The 15051-nt window shown below is 43.5% G+C and overlaps 1 protein-coding gene across 2 annotated transcripts in view; it reads left to right on the top strand.

The window, feature by feature from the left end:
- MAST1 (microtubule associated serine/threonine kinase 1) overlaps positions 1-15051 on the top strand; it is a 128744-nt gene that overhangs the window by 27008 nt on the left and 86685 nt on the right. For both annotated transcript variants that reach the window (XM_082252629.1, XM_082252628.1), the window contains exon 2: positions 12112-12140. In XM_082252629.1, coding sequence (XP_082108755.1) covers positions 12112-12140 — 29 coding nt within the window. The remainder of the gene's footprint in view (positions 1-12111; positions 12141-15051) is intronic.

The raw sequence follows: 15051 nt of genomic DNA, 5'->3' as shown, positions 1-15051 counted from the left end.
GAATATGAAGGTCTCAGTGATGTCACTGGTCTCTAGTGAATGGATAGGCTGTGTTCTCATGAATATGAAGGGTCTAAGTGATGTCATTGGTCTCTAGTGAATGGATCGGCTTTGTTCTCATGATTATGAAGTGTGGGGTCAGAACACTACAGCCCTGCAGTGGCACCTCCTCTGAGCAGGGTAAGTTGGTTTGAGCTTTTTGGTGCATAATTGCTGTTGAGAAAACTGGCAAGGAAGAAAACTCATTGGCAAATTTGTGCACACTGCACAGGCTGCCAGCTAAATCTCTGTAGTCACTTGTCGGAAAAAAAAAGAGTTGTCTTGGAGATGACGATAACTAAGAAATGATGACTCTGTGGAGATTGCTGGCTTTCTGCTACAAGAGAGGAATAACCCATGAGGGTTATGTATTAACACTGCTGAAATGCGATTTTGCCATTATCTGGATCACACAGTCAGTAACCTGCTCTCCTTGGGTCTCGCATCCAAAAACCAACCAAGCAGGCTCCATCTGTCAGTTTTCTCCTGCAGGTCGGAATGTGAAAAGAGGAATCTTTTTGACATTTAAATCAACTTCATTCAGTAGAAATGGTACTATACAAGAGGGCCATGATGATATAACATGTTATATACAGTCTTTATAGTAACCCTTAGGAGATGTACGGGGATCCTTAAACTGGATGTCGTCATTATCTTGGGGGCCTGCTGTGTTCCTTAGTGGTGAAGAACACCAATGTGTGTGGCGTAGAATAGGGGTATAATGAAGTACAGAGTGGGAGGTTATGTCTGGGTGGGCTCCTCGGCAGTTGGTGGATTAGAAGGCACCATGGTATATGACATTGCTGGCTCTGCTTTCCACATTGGAGTTTAGGCTTGTAGCAAAGATACTTGATCCTATATGTGGAGTAATAAGCCTCGGAGAAGGTATTACTGCAGATATTTACCCTATAATGTAAGACTGTCCTTCCACTTGAAAATAAGGTGTTACTGATGTTCTGAGCAAAAACACATTGGGGTAGGTTTACTAAAAGCAAATAGACTGTGCACTTTGCAAATACAATTACTCCAGTGCTTAGTAAATGACAGGTAGCTCTGCTGACTTCCATCATCCAATCACGTGTAAGGAAAAATGCTTTCTTGTTTTTTTTCCTTGCATGTGATTGGGTATTCTTTGCAAAGTGAAGCCTCACCCCATTTACTAAGCTCTGGAACAACTGCATTTGGACTTTGACCAGGAACTACACAACTACTATACAACAGAGTTGTCTACAGCTCCCAACACAGTGTTTGCAGGCCTGGTCTTTTCGGTACAGTACCCAATTTTGCCGTTTCCATTGTGAATGGTACCCTAATTCCGAACCGTACCGTACCACTTTTTTGGGACCCTTTCGTTGGGGTACCAAGCACATTAGTACCGTACCAACAGGGTGGAGATACACACTGCAGAACTTTGATTGGTTGACAGAGAATCGTCTATCACAGCTTTCCTGCTACACCATGCCTATCATGAAAGGGTACTATTGGCAGTGGAAACGCAAGGTGTACCGTTCCGAACCGTACCGTACTGATCCGAAACGTACCGTACCACTCAGTGGAAAAGAGGCATTAGAGGCTGACTACCTACCTGGCTCAAGCACAACAGGGCCACGGGTTTTCCTGATGCATGATCCAGACCGGAAACCCATCTCCACTGCTGGGCGAGCCGACTCTCCTTCTTCCGACCACCACCATCTCCCCTGCCTGAACCAATGTCTGCATTTGCTTCCCCAGGTATAGGCCACTGGAATGATGATGCTCAGCTCTATTCATGCATTTTTTTTCACTTGGGTAGCAGGTTCACAATACTACATACAGCAAGGTATTAAGCAGATCAAAGCAATATAACTTACAACAATCCATGACTTTGTGGTTCCCTCAAACATATTTGGTTCTATACAGTTCTATGCCCACTCCAGAGTAAAGCCTCGTACACATGCAACGATTGTTGGCTGACTGATCGGGCCGACTTTTGTCCAGTGTTGTTGTGTTGGTTGAAATGTGCTCTAAACTGCACACTAATTTTTTCGGCCAACAACAACCAACTTCATAAGTGATGTCATGTGCTGGTTTACTTTCCGTGTGTTTTTTCTTCTCTGAGCATGCCCAGTCTTGCTCATCTGATTTTTGTCTGCCGAAATCTGTACTGACTGACGAACAATCGGCCGTTCTGTTGACGGCCAACAAAAAGTTTATAGCATGCACACCAGATTTTGTTCGGCCGAAAAGTCGCAGTCGGTTGTCGGAAGCATCATACTAACAAGCCAACAATCGGCCGATCGGACATTGGCCGAAAATTTACGGCCAACAATCGGTGCGTGTGTACGAGGCTTTACTTCTCCTACAGAGTGCTGCAAAGTATGGAAATAACCCACTATAGGTAGGAGGACCATGGCATTCCCCCAAGGATGAAAACTCAAGTTCGTCGACATTGCTGATGATGCAGACCCTGGAACTCCCTCAGTACTTGTTTCTTTATTATATGACTACTAACTACAACTCCTCTCAGACTCCATATCTCCTGCTCTTTTATACCTACAACTAGGTTGGAGATGGAGACCCCTAGAGGGAAAAAAAACGACATGACACCCCAGACCCAACATGGGAACCAAAGAGGTCCCGCAAGCATACTCTAGTACCATGAGCCATGACCTGTAAAGAGGATCTATCATCCTTATTAAAACCCCACCAACTTCAGTGGCAACTACTAAAGCAAGTAACAATGTTGTACCTTTTTTCGTAATGTAGAATAAGAAATTGATAGTGTTTGTTCTAAAGAAAAAAGGGGTAACAAGGTACCGACATCCCAATTATATGTAAATAATGTATGTAGGGAAAGAAACCCTAAGAAAAGACTGGAAGATGGCTCAAGGTGTCAGAGCCAAAAACCAGAAAGGGAAGAAGGAGAAAAAACACAGGAAATAATGAAAAAAGAAAAACGAAGAAAAAAGGGGGGCATGGCAAAGGAAAGGGCAAAGGGCGAGAGGGGGGGAGGGGAGGGGGGAGGGGTTGGTGGGGGAAAAGAAAAACAGGAAAAAAGGGGGGGGGAGGGGGGGGGTAAAGGGAAACCAGGAGTAGGAGAAAAGGAGGAAGAAGACAAAACAAAAAACAAGAGAAAGGAAGAAAAAAAGGGCTAGACAGGGAAAAATGGAGGGCTGGTGGGATTTTTAGAGGTACCATAGCTCATGAAATAACAACAATATATGAAATATAAAATATTTATTCATACATATTAAAAACAAGTACTGAATAGACAGATAAATTGTAGAAACAAACAGTAATACAATGCGTAGGTACAAAGATAGTGGCGGCAATATATATATATAAGTATACAACTTATCCGATGAAGGACTCATCGGAAATTAACCCGACATGTTTCGCGGACTGTAGAGATCCGCTTCTTCAGGGGTATATATCATGGTATACAAAGTAAGCCTTTATTGACCTGCATGGTATAAATGGCAAAAGCGAAACATAATTATAAATAGCTATAAGAGACGGTCAGGCATGCAAATGTAGCACCCCCATGTATGCACCACGTGTAAGGTAGAATAAACTAATTATTAGGGGTCCGTTTGGCACACATTGACCCCCTTCGTTATGGTCTAGGAGGGATAGAGACAGAAAAGTATGAGACCAACAAGAGCTAAAACCTACCAGCCTGCAATCTAGGATTACATTTAGCTTAATGAATGTCATCACAGACTGTAGATGAATAGATATGAACATTATCCCTTATTAGATGTACAGGTAAGAATGGATCTCCGCAGTGGGCTTTACTCTCTTAGCCGTCTGCCAAATTCGGTTTGTTTCTGTCTTACCCCAGCCAGCTCAGTTTACCGGGAAGTGGCCAAAAGAGGTGTCTGTATTGTGACTAATTAGCTGAGCCCATATTGTCTGCGCATCTCAATGAGTCTCGTGTATAAAAACGTGAATGAAAACCTGGATATGTGTCATAAAGCAATTCTGCAGATGCCTGCTTTTAAGTGCACCTGGATTATAGTAGCAAACATCATGACGGGAATAAGGAAGGGAGGTAGATGCTGCATTTGGCTCTTTCACTTAAGTATGCTTTATTCAATAAATAGTGTAAGAGCCAGACTAACCCATACCAACCCAACAGCACACTTTTTAGCCCAGCTAAAGTCACAGAAATAGATATACAGTCAGGGATTGTTCACATGTGTGGCCAAGGAAGGGGGGTCAGTAAAACCAGGTGATTGAGTACCAGTAACCATTTTACTTCCCCAACCGACCACCTGAACGCTAACATACAGCCACTCACAGCTGTGCATATACCGCAGCAGCGGCAAATCTTAAGCCCTGTGTTGCTTTTGAGGGGCAGTGCTCCTGCCAAATGCAAAAAAGCATTTATATGGGGTTGCCCTGCAATTGCAATGCGTCAGTATGGCAGTTATTGGGTTAAATCAGGCAGTGAGGAGGTGACATATAATTCTGCCGGACAACAGATACCAGGGTCAGGGCCGGTGCAAAGATTTTTGCCGACTTAGGTGAGGTGCATTTTGCCGCCCCCACCCCCACCGTTCTCTCACCACCCCTGCCACAACTGCAGTCCTGGAGCCATTTTTTTAATTTTTAAAGATTACTTAACCACTTGACACTCTTTTGCTAACTTGCTTATGCTTCCCTATTATCAACATAACCTAGACATCATGTGTAATTAAAGTGATTCTAAAGGCAGAAGGTCTTTTATCCTAATGCTTTCTATGCATTAAGAGAAAAAAACCTTCTGTGTGCAGCAGCCCCCCCCCAATACTTACCTGAGCCCCATCTCGATCCTGTGATGTTGCACAAGAGACTCGGCTGTCGGGGACTCTCTCTCCTGACACAGCAGCAGGCACCATTGATGATGCTGGGTGTCATTCAACCTAAAAGAGAATGATGGAGTGGATTATCTGCAAGTGAAGGGCCCAACCACAAACTCCATTAAAGTTTGAGAGCCGAACATGAGAAATCAAAAGTCCCCATTTTGAAAGCTTATATGCAAGTAATTAGCCAGAAAAAGGGTATCTGGGCCCGGGTACTGCCCTGGGGGACACGTATCAATGCAAACATTTTTGTAAAAAACAATAATTTTTAAAGGAGCAGCGACTGTAATGATGCTTAAAGTGAAACAATAAAAATGAAAAATTCCTTAAATAGTGCCTGGGGGGTCCCCTTAGTCTGTAATGTGGTGTATCTGTACAGTGTATAGAACATGCTGCAGCAAAAATGACAATTTAAAGGAAAAAAAAGTCAAATCACATTTTACCACTTCAGCTCCGGAAGGTTTTACCCCCTTAATGACCAGGCAATTTTTTACGATTCGGCACTGTGTTACTTTAACGAAAAATTTTGCGGTCGTCTGACGCTGTACCCAAATACAATTGATGCCCTTTTTTTTTTCCCACAAATAACGCTTTCTTTTGGTGGTATTTGATCCCCTCTGTGGTTTTTAGATTTTTCTCTTTAAACAGAAAAAGAGCGACAATTTTGAAAAAAACATCAATATTTTTTACTTTCTGCTATAAAACATTCCCAATAATTTTTTTTTAAAAAATCTATTTTTTTATCAGTTTAGGCCAATTTGTATTGTGCTACATATTTTTGATAAAAAAATTCCCAAAAAGCGTATTTTAATTGGTTTGCGCAAAAGTTATAGCGTTTACAAACTACAGGATAGATTTTTGGACTTTATATATATATATATATATATATATATTTTTTTTTTTTATTAGTAATGGCGGCGATCAGCGATTTTTAGCGGGCCTGCGACATTGCAGCGGACAGATCGGACCCCTAACTGACATTTTTTACACTTTTTTGGGGACCAGTGACACTAATACAGTAATCAGTGCTAAAAAAATATGCACTGTTACTGTATAAATGACAGTGGCAGGGAAGGGATTAACACTGGGGGTGATCAAAGGGGTTAATGTATGCCTGTTGGTGCTTACTCACTGTGGGGGGGGGGGGGTGCTGTGACAGGCACAGAGAGATTGGGGTTGTAGCTTAGCTGAAACTACTGATCTCTCCCTGCCTGTATGACAGAAGACTCACCTGCTTTGTTTACATAAGCAGGCGGGTCTTCTGTCAGTTTCTCTGACGATTGCGGGAGGCCGGCGGCAATTGCAGCCGCTCCTCCCGTGGCCCACCTCCCGCTGCGCCGCCAAGACCGCATGCACAAAATCACGTAGATCTACGTGATTTTGCACAGCCGAGCCGCCCAGCCACAGTATATTTGCACAAGGCGTTCGGCAAACGGTAAATCGACTCGCGGTTGCAACTGCCGGCATTCAATACCAGGCGCTTTGGCTTACAGACTAAAAATTATGCTATATTTTGTTTTTTTTTCACCAAAGAAATGAAGCAGTATATGTTTTGGCCTAAATTTATGAAGAAAGATTATTTATTTGCAAAATGTTTCAACAGAAACAAAGAAATAAAATTTTCGTCCTTTTTTTGTTTATTTATAAAAAAAAATAATAAAATAAAAACCCATCTGTGAATAAATACCACCGAAAGAAAGCTCTATTTGTGTGAAAAAAAAAAAGATAAAAATGTCATTTGGGTACAGTGTTGCATGACCGCGTAATCGTCATTTAAAGTGTGACAGTGCTGAAAGCTGAAAATTGGCCTGGGCAGGAAGGGGTTAAACGTGTCTGGTATTGAAGCAGTTAAAGAATGCTGCAAAAAAAAAATAAAAAATAAAAAACGGGAAAAAAAATGTCTTTTTTTTTTTGTCATATATGTCGTATACGCTGTTTAAAATGAGATTTTCATTGGGGCCATTCCTGATAGGCAGCTGCCTGTACGGTATAATCACTTTCCAGATGTTATTACACGTAACATGGCAACATAGCCCTGATTGGCTGGGCTGTGCACCGGGCCTGCGCCTTCCTCCAGAGTATATCAGCATTTTCCTCCTTGCTGTCTGGTCTCCGTAGTAACTCAGGTCCAATGTAGGGAGGTAAGGGAATTGAGCAGAGAATTTAGCATCTAAAGGGGAGTGTGCTCAGCGTCTACACAGACGGATACCACAACCGTTCTTTCCCATTACCGGGCTTGTAGGAACTGCCTGTGTTGCCTGCAATGACCAATCCGCTTCCCCTTTTTTCTAATAAGAATAGCTGATCTCATTTGTGTGTGCAATGAGAACTTTCTATATTGCCTAGAAGCCACCAATTAGATTAGAGCCTGCACTGCAAGGGAGTCTGGAGAAATAAAGTTTAGAGGTAATGATGAATGTAGAACAAAATCTAAAGTGCTGTTTCAATTGGGGCGGCTGGGGGGCAGTAAAAAACAAGCAGCTGAGCTGCAGTTTTACTGCCACTTGGCCACCTACGAAAATTCTAACATTACAACCAGAGAGGGCTGTACACACAAAGTGCAAAGTGTTACGGCCATGGCAATTTGAACCACTTAAGGACCAGGCCTATTTTTGACACTTGTTGTTTACAAGTTAAAGTCAGCATTTTGTGCTAGAAAAAGAGCCCCCAAACATTATCTATATATATATATATATATATTTTAGCAGAGACCCTGGAGAATAAAATGGAGATCTTTGCAATACTTTATGTCACCCTAGAGAATAAAATGGAGATCATTGCAATATTTTATGCCACCCTAGAGAATAAAATGGAGATCATTGCAATATTTTATGCCACCCTAGAGAATAAAATGGAGATCATTGCAATATTTTATGCCACCCTAGAGAATAAAATGGAGATCATTGCAATATTTTATGCCACCCTAGAGAATAAAATGGAGATCATTGCAATATTTTATGCCACCCTAGAGAATAAAATGGAGATCATTGCAATATTTTATGCCACCCTAGAAAATAAATTGGAGATCATTGCAATATTTTATGCCACCCTAGAGAATAAAATGGAGATCGTTGCAATACTTTATGTCACCCTAGAGAATAAAATGGAGATCATTGCAATATTTTATGCCACCTTAGAGAATAAAATGGAGATTATTGCAATACTTTTTGCACAGCGGTCTTAAATATGCAATTTTTTTTTTAAAAAAAATACACTTTTTAGAATTAAAAAATAAGAACACTTATGGAACAAAAAAAAAAAATAAGAACAGTAACAGTAAAATTGAACAGTAAAGTTAGCCCAATTTTTTTCCTATACTGTAAAAGATAATGTTATGCTGAGTAAATAGATACCCAACATGTCATGCTTAAAAATTGCGCACCCTCGTGGAATGGCGACAAACATTGGTCCTTAAAAATTTCTACAGGTTACCAGTTTAGAGTTACAGAGGAGGTCTAGGACTAGGTCTAGGACTAGAATTATTGCTCTCGCTCTAATGATCGCGGCGATACCTCACATGTGCACTTTAAACACCGTGTACCTATGTGGGCGCGACTTGCGTATGTGTTCGGTTCTGCGCACAAGCTCAGAGAGACGGGGCGCTTTACATTTTTTTTTTTTCTTATTTATTTTACATTTTATTTTTTATATTTACACTGTCCCTTTAAAACAAATGTTTTGATCACTTTTATTACTATTACAAGGAATGTAAACATCCCTCATAATAGAAATAAACAGGACAGGTCCTCCTTAATGTGAGATCTGGGGGTCAAAAAGATCTCACATCCTCACTTAAAAGCAAACATTTTTTAAAAAAAGTCATTTTCTTTCAGCATGAAAAAAAATGGGCCCTTTAAGGCTGTTGGGAGGAAGCGAGGTATGACTTCGCTCAGGTCCTCCAAAGCCATAGAGTCAAGTGAGGGCCATCTTGCCCTCACTCAACTTCCTGCCTAGGACCCAAAAGGACCAGATTGTTTTCCCCGCTACCGACAGCTCCATTAAGTAGGGAAACCGACTGGGAAGCAGAGGGAGGAGGGAGGGGGGGCACTTCTCTTGCTGCCCATAAAAGTGATCCCGTGGCAAATCCGCGGCTGAGACCACTTTTATGTGAAAGAAGATGGCCTTTAAGAAAATACCGGGGTTATGGCAGCTTTCTGCTGCCATAACCCCGGTATTTAAAGTCAAAGTAGCGACGTAAAACTGCGGCGAGCGGTCCATAAGTGGTTACCTTGCCCATTGAGGTCAACGAGAGCACGCCCGAAATCACAAGCCAAGTGCTTGGTTTGCAGGATGGTATTTTAATACAAAATCCCCCTTGGGAATAAAAAAAAAAGATAACCGCTGAACATTTGGCAATTGCTGCTATACCGTCCTCTGAAAGCTATCCACCTTGGATCACTTGTAGGCAGGTGCAGTCTACTTTCTTCACTGCAGATGCTGCTCTTCCTCAGTGGCACTGTTGCTGGGGTTCCTCCATGAATTTCTGGGTCACTGGGGAAGCATCCAATTGGATGCCACCGCCAAAGGTGACCCTGGCCTCCATCTTGGCTCAGGCAGAGTCTTTTTAAGACCCTGCCTTCCCGGTGTGGTGTGCTTTAGCAAATTGGTAGAGGAGTGACAGGTCCTAAGCCTGTTAGGGACAGTACTAGCGGTAAGGGAAAGGTTCCTGACAAGGAGGAAAAGCGTAGGGACGCGTCTCCTTTGGACTTCATCCCGGTTTGGCATAGACCGCATTCTGCTCTCTATGGAAGCTGGGTACATGTGTTTTCATCAAATACAGCAGTAGGTGCTCAGATCATGGGTGCGGAGTAGTCATTCCATTTTCCTCAAGGAAGTCCTCAAATTTATCTTGTTCCTTTAGGTTTCCATTACTCTCCCAACTGCTCCCAATAAATGCTTGTGATAGTTCTGAAAGATTTGCAAGAGATTCATATACACCTTACCAACACATGTACAGGTAATCCAACACTCTAATACTGATCATCTGCCTGCTCACTCCCAACCACAGGTGTTGGCCTCGCCCAGTGGTCCATCATCCCTTTAGAACCACAGGCAAATCACCTCCACCTCTGTCCTCTAACTGTAATGTGTACAATGGGCTTATTCGTAGAGACTTACCCAAGGTAGCACTGCATCCTATTCATGATGTCACTGTTTTTGGACCTACAGCATGTGGCTCTTTGGTGCATGCTGTGAGGTTCACAGACCCCATCAGTCAGTAGTGGGACCATGAAATTGTAAAGGGGTAATATCAGTCATTTCTATTAGCCACGTGAAACTTCTCCTCAGTCTCTGATTGTCTTCTGCAGCATGTCTCCAGTCTCCATCCAGCCTACAGAATATCCACAGTCTCTTGCCATCATTTCCATCAGTAGGTCTCCAGTCCCTGACCATCATTTCTCTAGTATGTCTGCAGTCTCTGCCCATCATTCCTCTAGTATGTCTGCAGTCTCTGGCCATCATTCCTCTAGTATGTCTGCAGTCTCTGGCCATCATTCCTCTAGTATGTCTGCAGTCTCTGGCCATCATTCCAATGTCTGCAGTCACTGTCTCTGACAATTATTCCTCTAGTATGTCTGCAGTCTCTGACCATCATTCCTCTAGTATGTCTGCAGCCTCTAACCATCATTCCTCTAGTATGTCTGCAGCCTCTAACCATCATTCCTCTAGTCTAGTATGTCTGCAGCCTCTGACCATCATTCATCTAGTATGTGTGCAGTCTCTGGCCAACATTCCAATGTCTGCAGTCACTGTCTCTGACCATTATTCCTCTAGTATGTCTGCAGTCTCTGACCATCATTCCTCTAGTATGTCTGCAGTCTCTGACCATTATTCCTCTAGTATGTCTGCAGTCTCTGACCATCATTCCTCTAGTATGTCTGCAGTCTCTGATCATCATTCCTCTAGTATGTCTGCAGCCTCTAACCTTCATTCCTCTAGTCTAGTATGCCTGCAGCCTCTGACCATCATTCATCTAATATGTCTGCAGTTTCTGACCATCATTCCTCTAGTACAGCGGTGGGGAACCTTTTTTCTGCCAAGGGCCATTTGGATTTTTGTAACATCATTCAGGGGCCGTACAAAATGTATGCATAAATGTAATAGGCATTGCTTTGCGGCAAAAAACGCTGTAAAAATTGCGTGACTTTGAGGTCACAAAAGTGTGAAAGGGGCCTTTAGTAATCAAGGTATATTGTGCCCCCTTTCATTGCAGACTGACCACAGCGTGCCCCCTTTCAATGCAGAGTGACCACTGCGTGCCCCCTTTCAATGCAGACTGACCACAGCGTGCCCCCTTTCAATGCAGACTGACCACAGCGTGCCCCTTTCAATGCAGACTGACCACAGCGTGCCCCCTTTCAATGCAGACTGACCACAGCGTGCCCCCATCAATGCAGAGTGACCACAGCGTGCCCCCTTTCAATGCAGACTGACCACAGCGTGCCCCCTTTCAATGCAGACTGACCACAGCGTGCCCCCTTTTAATGCAGACTGACCACAGCGTGCCCCCTTCCAATGCAGACTGACCACAGCGTGCCCCCTTTCAATGCAGACTGACCACAGCGTGCCCCCTTTCAATGCAGACTGACCACAGCGTGCCCACTTTCAATGCAGACTGACCACAGCGTGCCCCCTTTCAATGCAGAAAGCCAGTGCACTTACCTGCAGTGGCGGCTTCTCCTCAAGTACTCCTGCCTCCTCCTCGACCAATGGCATGTGTTCGCCTTTCGGCCAATCAGGAAGCGGGTCTCAAACCCGCTTCCTGATTGGCCAGGGGGAGGATCCGTGGGACAATAGCGAATTTTCATTCGCTATTGTCACACAAATGGGTGGGATCGGGGCGCACTGCTCTACGCCCCGGGTTCACCCTTTTCTGAGACTCGCACTGTCAGGACAGAGCCATTGGCTCCTTCTGACACAGCGGCACGGTGGGGGGCAGACACAACGATTGTGCGGGCCGCAGGTTCCCCACCCCTGCTCTAGTATGTCTGCAGTCTCTGATCATCATTCCTCTAGTACTGTATGTCTGCAGTCTCTGACCATCTTTTCTCTATTAGGTCTGCAGCCTCTGACATCCCTCTCTAGATTTTCATATGCTGAACATTAGGTGTATTATGTGAGCCCCCCCTATGACACAAAAGTTGTCATCCACTGGTTTATGGCCATTACATGATTGATAATGATTATTTTGTTTTATTCCTGCTAGCTGGATTTTTGTCTTAATGGCTTTTCTTTGTTTTAACAGGATCTGCCCCTGCCCAGAAAGAGCAGTGGGTAAGTATTATTCACATTTTGTAACCTATCCTGTCCTCTGTGGCTACACACTACATGGCTCTTGAAAAAAATCCTGCTGTCTCCTTGTGTTTGTTGAGTCCTAACTTATTAGGTCTGTAGATGGTTATGGAGGTAAAGAACATATATTGGGTGTACATCGCCTAAAGCATTTAGAGATAGAAATGTTGGAAATAACTTGAGATAGATCTTGGGTAGCTTACATGGCTAAAGAACATACTAAGGTTATCAGGTCTAGAGATGGATGTGAAGTATACAGAGCTTGTCTAGAGATAGTAATGCCAGCATATACCTAATCACATCTAGAGATGGATATGAGGTACAGTTCTACATGCCTAAAAATGGGTACACAGCCTTTCATGTCTAAAGAATTTTTTAAAGTGCAAAGATTATCTCCAGGTAGAGGCTTGGAGGTACTTTATTAAGATTTGAAGTAGAAAACAGAAATTAGAGGTACAAATAACAGAAATACTCTGTATAAAGACTAACATTTCAGTTAGAAGTACAGGTTGCAGTACATGTCGACAATGTAAGACATCTTCTTGTTATATGTTGCTAGTAAGTCAGTGGCAGGGAATTACTGATATCTGAGGACATCCCTCTTTGTGGATTTAAAGGATCCAGGAATCTTCATGGACAGGGGAGCTACCCTGTATGCAGGGCGGTTTGAAGGAATTTGGGGGCCCCAAGCAAAATGGACATGGAGGCCCCCCCGCACACACGCAAAGCCTGCAGGATCCACAGCATAGCCATACAGTTTAAGTTCACCCACACTTTATATAAATGAGGAGGAGGATGTGATGACTCGTGGTGTGTCTCTCTCTGGCGAAGATTTGCGGGCCTGGTGGGGTGGCGCCACTCTCGCGCGCGCTTTAGGCCGCCTAGGCTGGGGCGGGGCTGGTGCGCACTGCGCAGATGCGCGCTGCCGCCGCACACTCTCACCCTAGCGAGCCGGCGCCGCGTGACGTCATACCACTCCTCCGCTGTGCGCCCGCCCGCCGGCCTGTCACAGGCCGCCTGTGTGTTGTGAGGCTGGCCTGTGTGTGAGGTGCGAGGCGCAGCCGCAGCATTTGTGCTTTGGGTTTTTGGGATAATGTCAGTCTGTGTCTTGGGTCTTGGGGCCCCAGGCCAGCTCGGGGCCCCAAGCAATTGCTTGTTTTGCCTGCCTTGACGCAACGGGCCTGCCTGTATGATGCCTGAGTAGAAGTTGCCATGAGTTTAAAATATAAGGGAAAAATGTGTTTCCAGAACATCCGTATAGGTGGGCAATCCCACCAAATGTGGAGCATGGTGCCCTTCGGAGTGTGGCCACACCAGCAGATATCAGGTATCGTGGGGTTATAGTGGTGGAGTATTAAGGGGCATCTGCACAATCTGGTGAGGAGTTTGAAGCCTTTTTCTTGTGTTTTGGTGGCAAGAGACAATTTGTGGGTGTGAAGCATTTTTGCCAGTCTGAGGGGGAAAGGGTCTTGTTAAGTTCCTTTCCCCACGTCATTGTATATATTAGAGTACAGAGATTATAATATCTAAAGGTGGATATGGAGTACAGAGTTTATCTGTCAAGAGGTGGATATGAGAATGCAGAGTTTGTAATGTCTAGAGGTGGATATGGAATATACAGCTTATCATGTCTAGAGGTAGATATAAGGCACAGAATCTAATATGTCTAGAGGTGGAGATGTGTTACAAAGTTTATCATGTCAAGAGGTGTATATGAGGTACAGAATTTATCATCTTTAGAGGTGGATGTAAGAATACAGAGTTCATCATATTTAGAGGTGGATATGGGGTATACAGCTTATCATGTCTAGAGGTGGATATAAGGTATAGCGTTTATCATGTCTAGAGATAGATATAGTATCTATAAGGGGGGGAGGTTTGGGACTTTTAATGAGGCGCACAGTGGGAGTGCCGTGCGACTCCATCCCTGTTCAGTAGGTAAAAAGAAGAGGAGGTTGGGACTTTAAATGAAAGGCGTGATCAGACTGGCAGGAAACAAATGGCATGTTTATTGGTACATACAGTTCAATATAACATATACATTATTGCAAAAAAGTGTTGTATATTGAGAGAGCTGATAAGTGATCCCACAGTCCAATTGCATAGAAATCAACAGAGTAGGATTCCGTATATGATGGAGCATTGGAAAGTATGCATAGTATCATAGGATAAATTCCAAATAGTATTAAAATGGCTGTAGGATTTAAAACATCATGATCTCAACGCGTTTCGTGGCCCAAATCGCCACTTCATCAGGAGCAGATGTGAAAATCTAAAAAGAAACATATAAGGGAATTGGCACAGTGCTGATAATATGAATTGGAAAAGGGGGGGGGGAGAAGGGGTTAAACCCCATACATACCCACACTTATGAAAAGCTCAGATAACAATTGGAAAGGAGAGTAGGTACATCCCAAAGAGGTGTATATGAGGTACAGAGTTTATCATCTTTAGAGGTGGATGTAAGAATACAGAGTTCATCATATTTAGAGGTGGATATGGGGTATACAGCTTATCATGTCTAGAGGTGGATATAAGGTATAGCGTTTATTATGTCTAGAGGTAGATATAGGGTACAGAGCTTATCATCATGTAGTGATAACCCCCGAAGGGGCCACTGGAAAGAAATGAATTGCCCCTCACCTGTCCAGAGGCTTCTTGCCTGTTTTTTTAGTTCCAGAAGTACACCGACAAATTCAGGCTCAGTCTAGGGGTGTCTTTTGAAGAGTTATTGCAGGTCTTGAACAAATTCAGGGTAGAGGGTTAAGGATGCAGGATACCTAAAGGCACTTACAGATCTTGGAGGACAGCTTTCTGAACAATATTTTTCCAGCAGTATTAGGCCCTATAGTAGCAGCCTCAAAAATAATGCTAAAGAAGAGGGGACAGCCAG

The sequence above is a fragment of the Pelophylax lessonae genome (assembly GCF_965119305.1).
Source record: "Pelophylax lessonae genome assembly, chromosome: 4".
Classification (NCBI taxonomy): Eukaryota; Metazoa; Chordata; class Amphibia; order Anura; family Ranidae; genus Pelophylax; species Pelophylax lessonae.
Note: the sequence above shows the minus strand (reverse complement) of the source record. Positions and strands in the feature narration are given on the sequence as shown.